Below are 18,991 nucleotides of genomic sequence, written 5' to 3'. Positions count from 1 at the left end.
GTAAAACAATATCATAATTGTACCAATTATCATAACGTTGTTAGTGCTTCATTCAGGATTAAAAAGCATTTAATTATTTTCCTGAGCAAGGGCACATAGAAGCGCGTCAAGCGTTATTATTTACCTCAGGGCACCCTGAATCGATCATTTTTATTCTAAGTTCTGCAATGATAAAAATATTTTATTTTCAAAAATCTGATTTTTGATAATTAATCTCATCTGTATGTACAATACATACAATACAATATTTAAAATTCATATTAACCTTGATTTCATTTTCTAGATTAACTTTTCAAAAATATATTAGTCCTGTTGCCAATGGGGGGACCAAACGTGTACCTGTCTTCAATCATGTTCTTGTAATGTGACTATTTTGTTCCGTAAAACATCGAATATGAATCAGTAGCTAAGACAAATATTGCCAGTATTACCTTACCATTGGACACCGCCACCTTATCAAATACTCAAAAGGCAAAATTATTCCGACGCTTATTCATAATGATGGGAGGGACTGTAACAAGTACTGAACAACAATAAATATTGTCAATAAAACTGATCATTTTGATAGTATCGAATAAAGGAACATAACTTTATGTGTAAGGGCAAACTATTTTACGATTTTGGTTTGTTTTGTTTCCGTACGATAATGTTAAAGACAAAGGTAAGGAGGTAAGTATGAAAAGCGTGGAGAGACTAATGTGGCATTTACAGCAAATAATACTCAATGTACATTATGGTCTTACGAGTGAAGGGTAAGGAGACTTGGAATTGCCTTTGAAAATGAACATTATGTCTCCACTGTACAAAGAGCATACTTGTGCAAACAGGTCGGATAAACTAAATGCTGAATTAAGCATGACACAAGAGTATCAACTTATGAAAATAAGCAATGTTACCGACCCTACCGAGTGGACCTGAATACATTTAAACCTAAATTTAAGTAAATCATAACAGCCAATTTGCCTCATGTAGAAACTTGCTTTACAAGCTATTCTTGAAATCACCGGTTGGCAGGATGAAGTGAACAAATTAAATATTGGCCACAATCAAACAAATTTAAACAACGTTAATTAAGGAAATTTGAAGATGGAGTTTAATCCTTTTCAAATGTACGCGTTCGAGAGCAATAACGTATAAGAAGTTTTACAATTATAATCTTAATTTGTATTGAATCCCAGCACCGTGTATGTGTACACATGTATCTCTATCATTGCTTAAGACACTGTTTGTCTTTTACCTTTGAAAGTCGATAATTATAAACATTTCCATTTTACCCAACAGTTGAATCAGCGCGCCTTTATCAATTTGCCGATGATAACATGTTCACAATCAAACACTTATGGATATATATCAACGTTATCTATGTAAATAATGTCAGACAACTACTAAGATACATTTCGCCCCGATACCGTTTAAGATACCTACTGATATCTGCAAATTTATCTGGTGTATCTGTTAACCTATTTTATTTGCTTAATAGGCCTTAAATTAGTGATGGTGATCTTATCAATCAGCATGAGAAGCTTTTACCTTCATCAAGTAGTCCACACCAAAAAGGCTCTTTAATTCATGAGAAAATACCACTCCAAGATTGGTTATATTATTTATGTAGCAGTGCGCTCATAACAGGCAATTATTAAAAATACCAGTCCAAAATAGGCTTTATCATTCATGAAACAGTCAAGTCAAGTCTAGCCAATATTTGTTTATTGTCGGATTCCATATATAAGACAATCCAACATAGGCTCTATAATCCATGGTTTCAGTCCACTCCAAAAAAGGCTCTATAATTCATGAAACAGTCCACTCAAAAGAGACCATATCTTTCATGAAACAGTCTTCTCAAAAAGAGGCTCTATATTTCATCAAACAGGTCACTCAAAACGGGTTCTATAATTCATGATACAACCCATTCCATAAGTGGCTTTACCATTTGTGAAACAGTCCACTCAAAATGAAGCTTTATATTTCATGCAACAGTTCACTCAAAAAGAAGCTTTATAAGTCATGAAGCAGTCCACTCCAAAAAAGGCTCTTTATCTAATGAAACAGTTCACTTCAAAAGAGGCTCTTATTTTCATAAAACAGTCCATTCAAAAAGAGACTCTATATTTTATGACACAGTCCATTTCATTAGAGGCTCTATCAATCATGAAACAGTTCATTCCAAATGAGGCTCTATCGTTCATAATACAGTCCATTCCAAAGAGGCTCTATAAAATTATAATACAATCCATTCCATAAGAGGCTCTATCAGTCATGAAACAGTCCACTCCAAAAGAAGCCCTTTCATTCATGATACAGCCCACTCTTTAAGACGTTTCCTCATTGATGATACGGGGCACTTATGATGATGCTTTCCTTTAAGACACAAACAGTTTTATCAACTGAAGTTTATGTTCACAGGTGTAAGAAATAGTGAAATACAAATATTGTGATTTAAAAAAGAGCAGAATATAAATTATTGCTTTCTTAAGAGTGGTGCAAAAGTAGTTGAGATGGCCAAAACATTAAATGTTTCAATAAATCATGTTTTAATTTGCTTCGAGAAACGAGTAAAACATTTATGGTAATCTTACAGTTTATTTTCACCGAAGAATATTAAGTGCAAACATTAAAACAATATTTAATTTGCTATCAAATTATTTCAAGTAAGATAATGAATAAAATGGAAAGAAACGGTTTCGACATTTTCTAAGTTAATTGAAGGGAACTGTTTTACAAATAGTGTAGGTAGCTCTGTTTGTTCAGAAAATGTGACAATCAGATAGCGCCGAGCTAGGAATGAAGGTAGTTTAGCGTGACTGAAATATGTTAACCAACCAAATGTTTCACTTTTCAAAAACAGCCTTTCAGAAGATGCTAAAATCAAAAGTTTCTTATATACAGGTTCCATCTGGTACGTTGGTTGTTTAAACTACGTTGAAGAAATTCAATAAAATGTAAGCTTTTATCACGCGCCTTTTATGAGCTTTGAATGACAAGCTTTTCTGGTTCCTATTCTATGATTCAGTGGTGCAAAAAATTGATAGCTTTCTCTTCGGCAAGAAAAAGAAAAAAAATCATTGATGCACTTTAAGCCCGTACTACATCCCATTATTTGTCCTTGTTCATGAAAAGCATAAATACGTAAGGATTACCAAAGGAATATGATATATTTAAAAAGGGACGCATGTATGTCTTCACAATGTTAAACAATGTAGTTGTTGGTTCACTTTTGACACACACGAGACGGAAACGGCGATGAGATATAAAGTGCCATTTATCTGTTAGTTTCACCAGTATTGCAAATCGAAAGATTAACTGTGTCAAAAATGAAAGAAGGTCACTTTTTAAATAAAAACAAAATACTTTAAAGAAATGGCCAACAATCGCAAACAAATGGTTTAGGATCGACATAATTATTTTGGAACAACGTTTCTTATATTAACTAAATCGATTCCATTTTTAGTATTCTTCAATCCGTGTCGAAACATGTATGTGTATGCAGTGTGATACACATTTTGAAGTATTAATTCATTGAAGTTCACAGTCAAAATTTCGACAAACGTCATTTCATTGTTTTTATAATGTCGACCAAAGAAAATCAATGCGCACTTAATAATACACCATTTGAGCTTTGTATTACAACTGTACATTTTGTTCTATCTTGGCAGAATACGCACACCCGTTGCCAGTGCTCTACAAAGTATGAATAAAGTTTGAGTTTGTTTATGCAACTCAAATTCGGACATAGTGTGAATATGCTCCAATAATCAAAAAAACATGATATATATATAACACCAATACTTTAAACCTTGGTGAAATGATACAAGAAAACAGGAAATCATTGTTCACTACACATTCTTATATTAAAATTTCAACATATCAACATGTAGAATGTTTCATCGTAAATTTGGCCATTATTTAAACAGTGATATTATCAGAAGTAAATGTATACACATGGCGATAAAGTGATAACAATGTAGTAGTATATTGACATGATAGTACTCTGTATAAAGCTGGTTAACGAACGTTTAGTTTCATACATTTTGTTTTCTAAGCTTAATATTTAATATGGCATCAAAGCAGATTCAGTGTGAAATGTGCTGTAATGAAAATGCAGTTGGATATTGCAAAACCTGCGGAAATGTTGGAGAAACTTGTATAGATGTTCACAAGACAGTAAAGGTATTTCAAACTCACATGGTCAGTTTAAATGAGGAAAATAATGAAAATCAAAAGTTCATAAAACAGGACATCACAGAAGAGAAATGTAAGCAACATCCGACAGAGAAAGCTATATTTCTTTGTAAAATTCATGAAACCATGATTTGTGGGAGATGCCTTCATTCGGGACATCTTCCTTGCGGACAAGAAATCGTTGACTTGCTGCATGAAGCAGATTCTCTTGATTTCGAGAAAGTCAACAAAATGAAGTCAGCTTTGATGGAGGTTAAAGATGAAATTTTGCTTACGAAAGATGAAGCAGAACAGAGTAAGAATAGCTCCAAGAATAATGCTGAGAAATGTGCGCAAGAATGTATGGAGTTAGGCAACAGAATTAAACAACGTGTTGATGAACTGACAAGTGACATTATACATAGAATAACAAGGACACATGACATAAACGTGAGCACCTATTCCAGTATTACTCAAACGTGTAACGAAATAACCAAGTGGTGTGAGGATGAAGAAAATACAATTGATAATTGTGTTGACAATAATATGGCTGGGAATTTGTACCTAATGCACAGACATTTTAAGAAAGAGGTTTTTGATGCCGGCTTCCACCTCAAAGAAATCAAACACAAACATATTTTTAAAGGGTTTGACTTTAAAGAAAATGAAGTTATACTTAAATGCCTGTTTGAGGATTTGGAGGAAGTTTGTGAACATCAAGAAGAAGTTACTGGAAGTGACGATGGAAATTCCGACGATGTTTTCATATCACCTGCAAAAATAAACAAGGTATTGCATATGATGTCGGTTGCTTAAGTGATATAAACTGTAATATTTCTTACCACCGCATGTTGCTTTTAATTGAAACTGTAAGTTGGCCATCAACATGAGTGTTGATTTTAATATCAATGAAGTATTTTCTAAGTCTTTAATTATGAATCAGTCTGCACTTACTGATTTATTTTTTCAAACAATTTAACTAGGATATTTAGTCTGGAATGTCGAATTATATTCAAATGCATAGCATTGTGTATAAAACTATCATATATTTACCAAATATGTTTCCTTTAAAAAATAACTGTTAAACCGTGCATCATATTTAGAGGCCCAAGTACTGTTCTATGTTTGGACGTTTAATTTCAGACCCGGCGGGAGCTCACTGCACTGTTGAATCAAATCAAGCAAGACTTAGATCAATCGGAAAAGGTTTGTAAATTTATACACGGCATTGTACTAAAACATATTTTGTTAAACACACAGTACATACAATGCATTAGTAGTGTAATCCTAATTTGTGATAGGAAACAGTATATCAATGCATACACGCATGTTTTATATATTTTTTAAATATACGCGTGCGTTGATCATTTGGTTAAGTTATGTAAATTATGTTATTTAGTTGGTTATTGGGTATTATACTATTGTCCAACACCTTAAGCCGCTTAACTAAAATGTCATATAAAGCGCATTACTGCGTTTATTTTTTAAAAGAACACTTCATGTTGTTAACTGAGCCCAAACTACATTTATTTTTTTCTTAAATATGAAGAAGTTTTATATAATTAGTAATGGTCAAATACAATGTATGTAATAAAACAATAAGCGAATATTTATACGTGTTTCTAAAAGTCATTTATGTAAGTTTGTCTGTGTAAGTGTTTTTTTTTTATTCTTCAAATATTATCATTATTAAAAGCATCATTGCCATATGCTTGCAATTTTCCCTCTGGCGTCTCAGACAAGAAAGGTATTCGAAAATGAGTTGAAACAGAGATTGGAAGAATACTCAACATTAAAAGCAATTTTGTAAAAAAAACAAAACATAAAGTAAATAAATATAAACGTTTAATCCTTGGTGAAATAATAAGCTATTGGCCATTAAACTATAATATGTGATCTTGTTGCAAAAGTATTTTTGTATAAAGTAGCACACGCCGCTTAATTGAGATTCTTATTCGTTGTACCACTTGTAGTTGGTTGTGTGGCACACTGTTGAGGAGAATCAATCAAAGAAAATTATTTAAAACAAGAAACTAATGAAAGCCAAGAACATACATTACATTATTGCCATAACCGCAATTTTAGTTTACACTTGAAACAAAGTATTGGCTAGATAAAGATGTATATAGGATGTTATACTTTTATAATCATCTTATTTGTCCATGACCTGTTTTCATTATAAAAACAACTATTTAACGACCTCTTTTCTCCCGGATTAAACTATTATCATTTCTACCTAATCTTATTTTAGAATGAAAGACGGGAAAAGTGCTCGTCTTTATAGGTTGCTGAAACTGGTCTCTGGTCTTTAGCTTTATTTGTATATTATATGATGATAGTAAACGTTGTTGATTCTTAATAGTTAATTTAGCTTATTGTGCAAATGTTAACAGGCAAGGACTGCGCTGTGTGATGAGCTGAAACAAGTGAAACAAGACAAAGATAATTTAGAAAAGGTGAGACCAGTTAAATAAAGATGATTATGATTCTTATCATAGACATACACAGCTATAGCACATATAGTCAACCGTGAACAGTAGTCCATGCAATGAAACGAATTTATTGGATAAATAATGTTAAGTCAAATTATTTACATTTTCAATAAAAGCATTGCCGTTATTATATGTGTATATACAAAATATCCCAAACAAGCAACTAGATATTCCGCCTTTATACTTTCAGAAAAGGAAAATATTCGAACAAGAATTACGGAAAACGAAAAAGGACATAGAGGACTCTGAAAAAGTACGATAATCATGTTTACACAACCTTTACACCGCTTATAAAATATTTGACAAATAAAATTATTGACGTCGCTTTATGACGCTCAAGAACTTGTCAATGAGTAAATCGGACAATATTAACTAAATCCAACAGATTCCAACGTCTATTTAATCCGATAGAATACTTTGGTAAACGTTACTTAAAACTATCCTTCGAACACATACTCAGACAAGAAAGGAACTATGTGATGAGATGAAACATGTAATTCATGATAAATAAATCATAATTTGGAAAAAAGAGACTCTCTCAAACATATTTTATGATTCGTATCGTACATATATACAGGGACAGTATTTACAATAGTCCTGGCAAAACCAAATGTGTGTATATGCGTGCGAATGTATTATTCAGTTTAGTCATCTAGTTGTTAGTCGGTCTGTGTTAGTGTATTACTTAAAATCTGCACTTATTCTGCATGCAAATCAATATAATGAGCGCTATTACCATATTCTTCCTATTTTGTCTTGTATGCCTCAGAGAAAAAAGTCATTCGAAAACGAGATGCAACAAATTGGGTTTGAATAATAATCAAAAAGAAAAACAATGCTTTATGACAACTTAATGCACATCAGAACAAATGTTTATCCTGTGAAATAATTTCGTAACAATGGTGTATACAATCTTGCTCCGAAGTATATTTGTATACAGTAGTACTAGCAAACCTGTTTATTTTCGAATCCATTGTCCCACTTGTAATTAAGTATGTGGTATTATGAAAAGTCAATAAATGAAAAAAGTTGATCAAATAAACTACCGTAGCCTGTAATATTCACTGAATTGTTGCATTTGCTGCAATTGCACTGAACACTTCTAATCTAGTATTATCAAAATGTGTTCTTGTATCAATGCGATAATGAGTGATTGTTCCGAAAGGGCCGCCACAACAAACAATGAAATTACGCGTCTCCGTTCTAAACGGATTTTAATATTAACTAAATAAAGATATTTTACGTCAAAAACTGTATATAATATGTTCTACTTGACCTGTGCATTTTTTATCATCATTGTGCAAATTATATTTATAATGTCGCTATTTCCAATTATTACATAGGTTAGTATTAACCTGAATTCAACGTTTCAAATAAAGTAGCATCTATTTTACTCTCGGCCATGTTTACAATATTAATTTATCAACGCGGAAAGTTGCTCGTTCTAATTTGTTCCTGAAACTAATGCCTGGTCTTAAGCTTTATTTGTATATAATTTGATGATAGTAATCGTAATTGATAAATTAAATTAATGTAGCAAAATACTTCCAATGTTTCCAGACAAGGAAAGCACTGTGTGATGAGCTGCAAAAAGTGAAACAAGATATTGATAATTCAGAAAAGGTGAGCCCAGTTACACATACATATATACACGTATACCATATATAGTAAACCGTGTACAATAATATGCTAATAAGCTTTTTTCTTTTTTCAATTCTGTCGAGATTTATTTTGTTTTGTGCATACATCACTTATTTATCTTTTATGTATTATTACCTCAGGAAATCTTTTACACTTATTAATTATGGTCTGACCTTTTTTATCCTTGAAATGGTCTTTTAAATAGATATTGTTTAAACCAACCATGTACATTAGTCCTTGCTATAAAACATTTGAGTACCTTCAAGTCAGTCAAATTATGTGCATTTTCGATAAAAGTATTGCCGTTATTCTAGTGTACTGACAATATAATTCAAACCACTACCAACATGTTTCGCCTTCATGCTTTCAGAAAAGGAGGAGTCTCGAACAAGAATTACTGAAAACAAAACCGGACATGGAGAAAGCTAAAAAGGTAGGGGAAACAGGAAAAAGGTATAGATCAAATATTTGACAAATAAATGCAAGTTATTTATGAAGCTAAAGAATCCGAGTAGAGCTCGGACAATATGACCATAGTCGAACATATTCCAATGCTTATTTTAAGTCGTATAGAAAATAACTGTAAACGTGTGTTAAAACAATCAGACATGTAAGAATATTCAAACACGGGTTAGGACAGGAAATGAAGTATGGGATGAGAAACACGTAAAACGGGATCAAGATCATAGTTTTGGCAACTGATACTTATATGTTTATATTTGTGTAACAACTACTTTCTACTGACGAAACAGTATGTGAATTGTCGTTTCATTTGAATAACTGACTATGGAATAAGATTCGACTAGTGAAACAAAACCTCGATAATCATGAAATAAAAGACATGTGACAAACATGTTCATGACCTACTGGAACCCTTTACTGTATGAATATCAATCTGCATTTGGAATGTTTCAAATTATTTGCTTATTATTTATTACCAATTGAATTATCTTGTCGATATGTTAACAAATATCTTGTTTTATTAAGTCTTTTTAATAAAGTTTTGTTTCGCGCGATCAGAGCGCAACGCATTGTGGAATATATGTTGATGAGTACTGTACATCTCCAATATCGATGTTTTCCATCTTTCAAATAAGATGTTTACCAAAGTAAAAAAAGTAAAAAGGCCGTGACTGAACGCTTCGTTCAGTACGAAAACATACCAAATTTGATTATTAGACTATGCTATCAAGTTTGAAAGAATTAGTTGACAGCTAGCTCACTAGTCATTTATAATAAACTGAAAAGTTACAGTTTCGGTGTTTTAAAACTAAACCAATACACATTTTTAACGCAACTGCATATTCGTACATACTTTTTAATACATGGCTTCTTTCAATATTGCAAACAAAGTGTACTAAGAATTGTATTAAAGTATGTGACATTTGTACGCAAATTTTGAACTGCAGTTGACTTAGTAAAATATGTCCTTTAGATAATGCGAAAATGATTTATGGTTCCGAAACCTTCCCAGCAAACGATACAAAGTATGCATCTCCGTCCTAGTCATATTGTATTGACATCGCGTTTCGTTTTTGTACCACCGAGGGTAACGTGGTCAAAATGGACAAGCAAAAATTAATCGGGTAAATTAGAATAATAAATTGTTATGTGTCATCATGTGTCCTTTACTAGGTTCGTTCAAATTATACCCATGGGTTCTAGCTCAAACCCATTTGACTGACTTTCATGTTTTCGAGCTACAACAATGACGTTTGGAATATGTGTATAGTTTATAAACCATATATAAATGTTGTTTATTAACTCAAACTATTTTCTTTCTTTGAAACAATGCATGCTATTATAATTAAACTTAGTTCTAAGTAAACTGCAGCTTTAAAGTTTAAACAATATAGTTGGCAGTAAAGAATTAAATCACAATATCGTCGAATGATGTTGCTTTCTATCATTGAACTATGTTTCTACCCCAGACATACTATTTGTGTAAGGAAAATAGCACTTCAGGTTTGAACTGTTTCAATAACCAAGCTATTCATGTTTACAAAATCCAAATCATTTCCATCAAGGCCTACCTTGATGACATGGCTAATGTTGCGTAATGCTCTGTTTAGGTATGACTGTGTAAGACTTTATACACCACATTCTGTTGTTTATAAACTAAGCCATATATGATGAGTTCTTGTCATTGATATATTGTCTGTTTTAAGGAAAGAGCAGAAGTCAAGGCACAGTGTTCACCAGTCAAAGACAGAATCAACTGTAAGTTGTCTTTCATGACTGAATATTGTAAAGGTACCAAATATGAATCAATTGACAACACATTTAAAAATATTCAGAGTAACTAATACAAAATGATAGTAGTTATTACATTGGTATGTAGTTAGCATTGCTTGAATTAGTGTGATTCGTTTTGAATATTTAGTTTAATGTTAACTAATATATTTTGTTCAGTATGCGACTGATATAATCAATGCTTAAAGTTATAAGAGATGCAGTGCATCAAACCGCCAGAAACAATTTGTTTAAATAATCATTGTGTTGCTACTATCAAACAATTTCCGTAAAAGAAAGACGTTTTAAAATCCGTTATAGATCTACCATTTCTCAATGTAATTTTGTTTCTCAGGGACTCAACCAACGGGAACTGTTAATGTCACGGTCGACAACCGTATCATTGACTTAGTATTCATATTCCCGGATGGCATTCAGACGGTAATTATTTTGTGTAAATTTCTTATTTATAATCACGTGTTTGATGCTAACAAGTATTTGCAAAAAAACAATATGATACTGTTATAATGTATGACCGTATACGTATAAACATTTACATACGGTTTGGCGAAATACTGCCCTTATCAGACTTATTCTCTACTAAAAAAATGCGATGTTTGTTTTGTATTTTAATGGTGTTCCTTAACTCCAGAAAGTGTTATTCCGATAGAAAAAAGATCTGCCAAAGACTAGCACCAAGGCAAAAAGGCAGTCAGTGGGAACAATTCAGCAAAAATTACTGACGTTAAATAATAAGAGGCATTGTCCAAGCTTAGTCTTAAGTTATAATATTGTACAGATCAGAGTCATGTCATAACTCCACAGGTGTGCTTGTGCTAAACATAACATTTCAACCGATGCAACTGTTTATCTGACATTACTCGTCACGGATTGTATAAGCCTATTCCTAAGTTAAACTAAACTATCATTTAAATATGACCTACATTTCATTACCAACTCACGTTTTGTAAATGTTATAAAGTTAATGCTACGATTTGAACACACACTAATCTCTTTAAATCGTTTTTGTCTAACACATCATTTAGTAAAACGTTTTTTTTTTTCAATTTCAATTAATAAAAGCAATATATCCACACATAAAACGACGTACTTAGTATTCACCTTACAGTGTAAGACTGTATTTAATCACATGTTTACCCTTGTTTTCCGTGTAATATACCCATTACGAATATTGTTATCTTACACATGTGTAATATAACCTATCAGACATTTCTATTGGTCAGACTAATCACACGCAACCTAGATATCCCACCCATTGTTTGTAAACAAAGTGGTTTAAATGCCAACAAATACTTACCGTAATAATGAAGCTGTAAGACTTCCGGGAGAGAAATGGCTAACGAATCATAGTGCCAGAAAGCATCTTGTACAAAAACTTTCTGATAACAATGTTCCGCCAACCAGATAATGCAGATTATTAGTCACAGAAATATCCAGTCAGTCAACAAATACAGCCACAATACTGACAAACACCACAAGAACATTTCAAACATCTCCATCTTGACCAACACAAGCAATATGCAATCAATGCCATTTGCTTGCCAATTTAATCAGCTGTCGGTTACCGAAAACACAAATACGAATTCCGCAGCACAGATATCTCATTACACATCCCATGGCGGCTAGAACATCATGTTCTCTGGAAACATTCCTGGTTGAAATTAACTTTTTCCACATCAACATCCATGCAGTACAGAGTAAGGCTTCGCCGTTATACTCTGCATGTTGTGAAACACCATGTACACCAAGAAAACGCAGCAAAATCATCGTAGAAAGCGACAGCGAATAACTTTTAAATCCGTGATTACAATAAAACTTGACAGACCGATGTAGGTCACATAAACCGCATAAATGCATGTACTCTGAGTATGACGTCATCAAATTGTGTACTTATTGGGTTTTTGGTTAAAATCGTTCGTTATTCATGTTATTGGATATTTTACTACACATTTTTATATTTGTGACTTGTTAAGCGCTTTATCAGATTTTAAAACTTGATAACTGCTAATTACTTTTGTCATTTTAATTTGTAACTATTTATATGGCGCATCGTTGACATTATACTCTGAGTACTTTGGCTGTCAAAAAATCGGTTCAGAAAGTGGAACTTATTGGTAATAAAAACACCGCTTTAAGCATGTGTTAAAACAGATCTGACACTTGTTGTCATTTAATTCAAGAATTTTATTAAACTCGTCCATGAAAGTTGTTAGTAAGCTCGCCAGAGGCTCGCTTACTAACAAATTTCATGAACTCGTTTAATTAAATCTTGTATTAAATGACAACTCGTGTCAGATCCTATATTTATATCACACTTGAAAAAAATGCTTTTCTATGAAACTTGTGAAATAAAATACGATCTAACGCTTAAATCACGAAATATCATCTGTATACATTACAAAACTGCTCTGTGTACTGTAATGTAATTGTAATTGTAAAGCTAAAAAATGTTTGTTGTTAAAATGTCACGTCTATATGTATCGTTTGATTTGAAAGCATATGTCGATTATTTTAAAAATAACATTAGACACATCATTAGAATCTATTAAATCACATCTGATGATAGCCACTAGTGCGTGTATGCGATGTTTTATACTGTGCTAGTAGCCTCATTACATACTATATTATACCTTACACAAAGGTGTCCCTTCTTTGTTTATATAAAGCTGACCGCTCCGTATATCGATGTATTTTAATAGAAATCCAGTTGTTATGACGTAAGCGGTCCATATAATGTTTTTGACCGGTCTGGACTTCGCCAAAAATATAATATGGACCGCTGACGTCATATAATATGGACCGCTTTTACGTCATAAAACTGGTTGGTTCAGCTTAAAATTTTCACAAAGACATGTTTTTCGCAAGTAAACATTATCAGATTTGTTTGTAAAACACATCAAAAGGCGTTTTAAAATTATTAAATGGTTAAAAAGTGTTCAATATGATATAAAAAATATAACACACAACTTCGGGCCATGTGGCATTATAAGGACCGGCCAGACAGCCCTGTGTATATGGACCGAGGCGTTCGGTGGCTGACAGACCGGTCCTTATAATGTCATATGACCCTCAGTGGTGTGTAATATTTCTTAAGCTATAAATGTATAAACTGTACAATTGACATTAATCTACAGTAAAATAAAAACTGGTTTAAGGATTAGGTGGTTTGATGAGAATTCAGCTGAAGCGGCACGGACAAGCCAAGTAATCGAAAAATCGTTTCACTGAATACCATTATATAACCTCCTTTAGAAAACAACAAAATCAATAATATTTCAACGCTTTATTTTGGAAAACTCAGAGAAGCACTTTGGTAACCGATTAACACATTCAGCATGAACTTGCAACATGTGCGAAGTATGTCTTTATTACAACATACTTGACAAAAATGAAGCTTACATTCGTGGTCGACTGGCCGAGAAATAACTGAGAAATAACCTTTGGAAAACCAAGAAACCTCTGCCCGTTTGGCATATGGATAACGGGATTTGTCTTGTTGCACAAGTTATTGGGCCTCATTACCCATAAGCTCCTTAACAATGATGTATGGAAAACATATCATTTAGATGATTCATGTATACGTACAATATCAAATTGTACAGGTGTATATTACATCGCTATGTTTGTTGCAGACAAGTGCAAAACAAATATATTATTTATATAATATTTTTTTAAAATAACAGACAACTATCACCATAATCATTTTCTTATAAAATTAAACAATAAATTGAATTGATGTGAACGTATCAGTTCCCCAAAGTCGAATGCCATTTATTCATATGCGCACGAAAAACTCGTTTGCATGAATCACTCGTGCTTATAAAACGCCATCTGCCGGTTATTCCATTATAAACAAGGAAAATTAACTTTCTTTCAATTCGTTTTACTCAAACGTATTTCCCTGCATACCATTTTATAACCTACTATAGAAATCAACAAACAAAACATACTTTTTCAATATTATTATTTTGGTCTCAGAGAAGCACTTGGGAAACCGATGAAATTAAAAGAACGGGAAATCTGATGTTAATCATCAATTTAATATGATGATCTTTTTCAAATTAACCCATTGTTGATTGGTAATGACCTTTTAAACTTCTATTTACAAACTTGTTGCCAAAGACAAATTTAAAGAAAAATATTAAAATATAAACTAGCACTTGTGATTGCACCGTGTTCATTGTACGATGTGTTTTATCTATGGCGAGTCCGCCATAAATCATCAAAGCCGAGTTTTATAATTTTATAACACTATTTGAATAAGTACTAGTACTGTAACTGACTAACTGGTGAAGCCAGCGTATACAATGGTTAGAATATAGCCTTGATGTTCATCAAAGAAAACTGTTGGTAAGCAATCATTAAGTGTTACGCTTAACTATTAAGAATTTTAAATTTAGCGCGTGTTTAAAAGTCCACCTTCTGTCAATCATTCAATACACACTCCCTGCATCATTGACAATAATTTAATTTAATAATAGTTTATTGCATGTATGTTGACAATAAAGCAATACAAATAGATCATATATATATACCTTATTTAAAACAAATGAGTGATTATCTGACATGCAAAGGGATCGGGCCACGAGTTATACCAACATCAGTTACGGCCCTCTCCCAAAACATCAAATTAAATACCAAGCAAAGGTGTTGTAATATCAAAGTTAGTTTTAATATAAATATGTATTTGTATTGTTATAAAATTAAATACCAAGCAAAGGTGTTGTAATATCAAAGTTAGTTTTAATATAAATATGTATTTGTATTGTTATAAAAAGGACATAAAGAAAAAGAAATATAGAGAACAATATGAGATAAGATATATAGAAAGAACACGAAAAAGAGAAAATTAGAAAAATAGGCTCCTGCTACTGATCTTGTAGCTGATCAAAAACGGTTGGTGTTTTTAATAAAACAGTGAACTTCTCTGAATATTTGAACATTTTGATCGGCGGAAACCATGTCATGTCCGAAAAGTAGTTTAGCTGTACTCAGTGGATGAAATTGTCATGTGTTTCTGAACATTGTTAATCTCTGCTCTGTAAATAATGTACATTGAAAGAAGAAATGTTCAGCATCTTCGACTTCTTTGCAATGTGTACAATAAGTCAACCAATGAGGTTGAAACACACCCCGCTCCTTCTTAATCATTGAAAATTTAAATCTAAGTATTACTTATTCATCTCTGGCGTTTCCGCCGTGAATCAGCTATGCCGCTCATATGATCCTCAGATTATCTTCCTTAATAATGCAAACATTTTATAGTGCAGTAACATTAAGCGTATCATAAATGTGTACAACAATCTTTCAAACCTCATTTTTACAATATCATAAGACATTCAAATTTTTACAGAACTAAATACAATCCACTATACCCATTTTTTTTCTAAGGAACACATTTAATAATCGCAAGTCATCCTAGACAGGCAACTCATCTGTCTAGCAATTATAATGGCAGCCGAGCCAAATGTTCAGTTATAAAAAGTACAATATCTGTATTTATAAGCAAATACAGGGCAAATCACTGAATCTTACACACAACTGTTTTACTTATCTCACAGTTTATTAGCAACTCGACTTATATGATATTATTAAATTAATATTCTTTAAAATACTAATTTTAATTCCAACAATCTGAATTTTTAAATCTTCTAAACCAAATACTCCAGAATTATTTCCGCAAGGTGTGTTAAAAAGATCACTGTTGTCAAAACAAACCAATCAATTACATTTACCACAATCCACACATCTCATTTTTGTCTAAGGAAAACATATTATAATAGCGTGTCAGCCAAGATTGGCAACTCATCTGTCTAGCAATTATATAATGGCAGCCAAGGCAGATGTACTTAGTCAATACAAAAACAAGTAAAGAAACAATTTTTGTATTTATTAGCGAACACAGAACAAATCCCTGAAACTTACATAAAACATTCTTACTTATAATCTCAGTTTGTTAACAACTCAACTTATAATAAAACTAAAGAAGTATTTTTTGAAATTTGTTTTTAGTTTAAAGCTGCACTCTCACAGATTGAACGTTTTGACAACTTTCAATTTTTTTATGTTTGTCTTAGAACGAGCCAAGTTTTGCGAAAATCGTTGGAAACCAGTTATATAAGAATTTACTCTTTCCATAACAAAAAATAAAAAAAGTTGTAAATATGGTATATCTGTAAGAGTGCAGCTTTAATGCCAACATTCTGAATTGAAAATCTTCTAAACCGAAAAATCCAGAAGAAATCGGCATTGCTTCAAATCGTTCTCGTTCAATTCAGAAAAGATTAAATTTTATTTATAATACTTATCTTTATGTATTGACTATATGGCAAAAACTACGACTGACGCTGACAGGTAATATTACACCAGAAAATCACAATAGGCGGGGGAACACCATCGGAGCGCGGCACTTGAACAGGAAGTGACGTCAACTAAAAACAGCTGCCATGAGGTGAAACAGCTCATCTGTTCACAGCCACGTGGTAGAACCGCGGGATCCGTGTAACCCCGATCTCATTGTGTTGCATTGTTCTCCTACGTGTTTCTCGCCCCCCCCCCCAAAAAAAAAAAAAAAAAAAAAAAAAAAAAAAAACAATCTCACCTAAATATTCTTTAATAGTATCTTATAAACTAAACATCCACTTTCTTAGTAAAGCTAGAAGCACTGATTTTAAAATGGAGAAAAAATCCTCTAACACAATTAAACTGAATTAACTCATAATTTCTACATGTCCCATATTTCCACTGCATAATCTGAATCTGAATCTTCATGTTACGCGTCGTTTCAAATAAATACAACAAACATATTTTTAATACGACTTACCCTCTGTAAGTGGATTAGAATCATGCCTTGTCCGGTCGTCATATTCGTTGATGACATCATGCGTGCCAATTTTATATTGCTATGTATTTAAAGCTCTTGGGGGAACTATACCTTAATAACTTGACATGCAATACGACTATTTTGGCCACGGGAAATTTCACCATGCACATAAATGCCACGTATTATGTTGAAATCCGCATTAAAATAGTTGATAATATTAATGTTTTTTACATAGATTATAATTAATCAATTCCTATGTAACTCGATACAATGGATGAATGCTTGGTTTGCATGTACTTCGATACTCATACTAAATGAATGACATGATTCCTATTAAATTGAACGTGTAGAAGAAAGGAATCTTCGTTCCATGCGATATAATGTGTTTTAATTGCAAATAATTGTCGGTAGTAGCTGTTTATTGAATTTAAAACAGATCTTGCCTTCGTTAAAATTATAAAATATATTTTCATTGATAAACAAAAACTTAAACGTAGTTATTTAAATTATATCAAAAACACATAAAAACAAGTTAGACAAATATACAAAATATAAAAATAGTATGGAAATATACCCTGTTCACTTTCGCGCCCATGGTAAATTTAACCAATATTGATCTCTTGTCGCAATAACATTAATTAATTAAATGTCATTTAGATAGCTTTTTGTTTTCCTCATAATATGTTTATAAAACACATTATACTGATTATGAAGTTTTAAACTGTCATGTTTTACTTGCATATACATATAAAACTTTCGTCATAATACTAGATAATGCACATAAGTATACATTCCTTAAACCTAACACGGTATGAATAGCAATTTTTGTATCAGTATAAACAAGGGAAAATAGGAATTATTAAACTCATCTATGTATAATCCTTTGTTGCAGTAGATATTTGACTAAATTCACAACAAAAGTATTCGCTATATTTCTGAGCAGCACAAGCATCATAGTACGATGTTTATATCACAGTTTATATACAGTTTACATGACATTCCGTTCTTATATAAAGGTACCAATTTGGATTCCGCGATTACATCATGCTCATTTCAAAATATTAGGTTGCAATCATGTTTATATGTATATGTACATTAAATCACGTCTTATACAACGTTCGTCTTCCCTACTTGCAGACGCACCATCCGTCCCCGGGAAAACCGTATAAAGGCGGCACGTTCACAGGACGTTTGTTTCTCAACTCTGAGGGCGAGCTGCTATGTAGGATGTTAAAGGCGGCGTTTAGGAGAGGGGCGATGTTCATCTTGGGGAAGGAAGGAAAAGTTGTCCTGGATGGCGTCTCATTATATGATGGATCAGTGGGCTATTTCGGGTAAGAATAATCTTATAGGTATAATAAGAGTCAGCTTAGAATGTTCAGGAGAGGATTAGAATTTTTTGTTGTGAAGTTAAGAAATGTGTTCTGAATGCCGTTTCGTTAAGACCATGTATGAACGTTTTATGCAGGTATTTCTTTTTAATGTACAGTAATCATATGAATCACATGTATAACGCATGTTATAAGTGGTAGTAAGGGTACGCCATTTTTGAAAGCATCGAGTTAAATATAGATAAAAACTTTAAGAACTACTTGCAAATGTATTAACGTCCCTTTGACCC

At 32.4% G+C, this 18,991-nt stretch overlaps 1 protein-coding gene across 2 annotated transcripts; it reads left to right on the top strand.

Moving 5' to 3' along the window:
- The first annotated feature begins 4,009 nt into the window (after nucleotides 1-4,009).
- Nucleotides 4,010-18,793, top strand: LOC128203400 (uncharacterized). Of its 2 annotated transcripts, XM_052904805.1 has the most exons (9): nucleotides 4,010-4,950; nucleotides 5,305-5,367; nucleotides 6,555-6,617; nucleotides 6,844-6,906; nucleotides 8,214-8,276; nucleotides 8,665-8,727; nucleotides 10,463-10,514; nucleotides 10,882-10,967; nucleotides 18,508-18,793. In XM_052904805.1, the coding sequence occupies exons 1-9, from the start codon at nucleotides 4,057-4,059 to the stop codon at nucleotides 18,706-18,708; spliced, it is 1,548 nt and encodes a 515-aa protein (XP_052760765.1). In that variant the 5' UTR covers nucleotides 4,010-4,056; the 3' UTR covers nucleotides 18,709-18,793. The 2 variants fall into 2 exon arrangements, with proteins under 2 accessions (XP_052760765.1, XP_052760766.1); XM_052904806.1 differs by lacking the exons at nucleotides 6,555-6,617; nucleotides 6,844-6,906.
- Nucleotides 18,794-18,991: the final 198 nt, after the last annotated feature.

Source organism: Mya arenaria, chromosome 9 (assembly GCF_026914265.1).
Source record: "Mya arenaria isolate MELC-2E11 chromosome 9, ASM2691426v1".
NCBI classification, from domain to species: Eukaryota; Metazoa; Mollusca; class Bivalvia; order Myida; family Myidae; genus Mya; species Mya arenaria.
The sequence above is the reverse complement of the archived record's forward strand: the minus strand, read 5'-3'. Positions and strand labels throughout refer to the sequence as shown.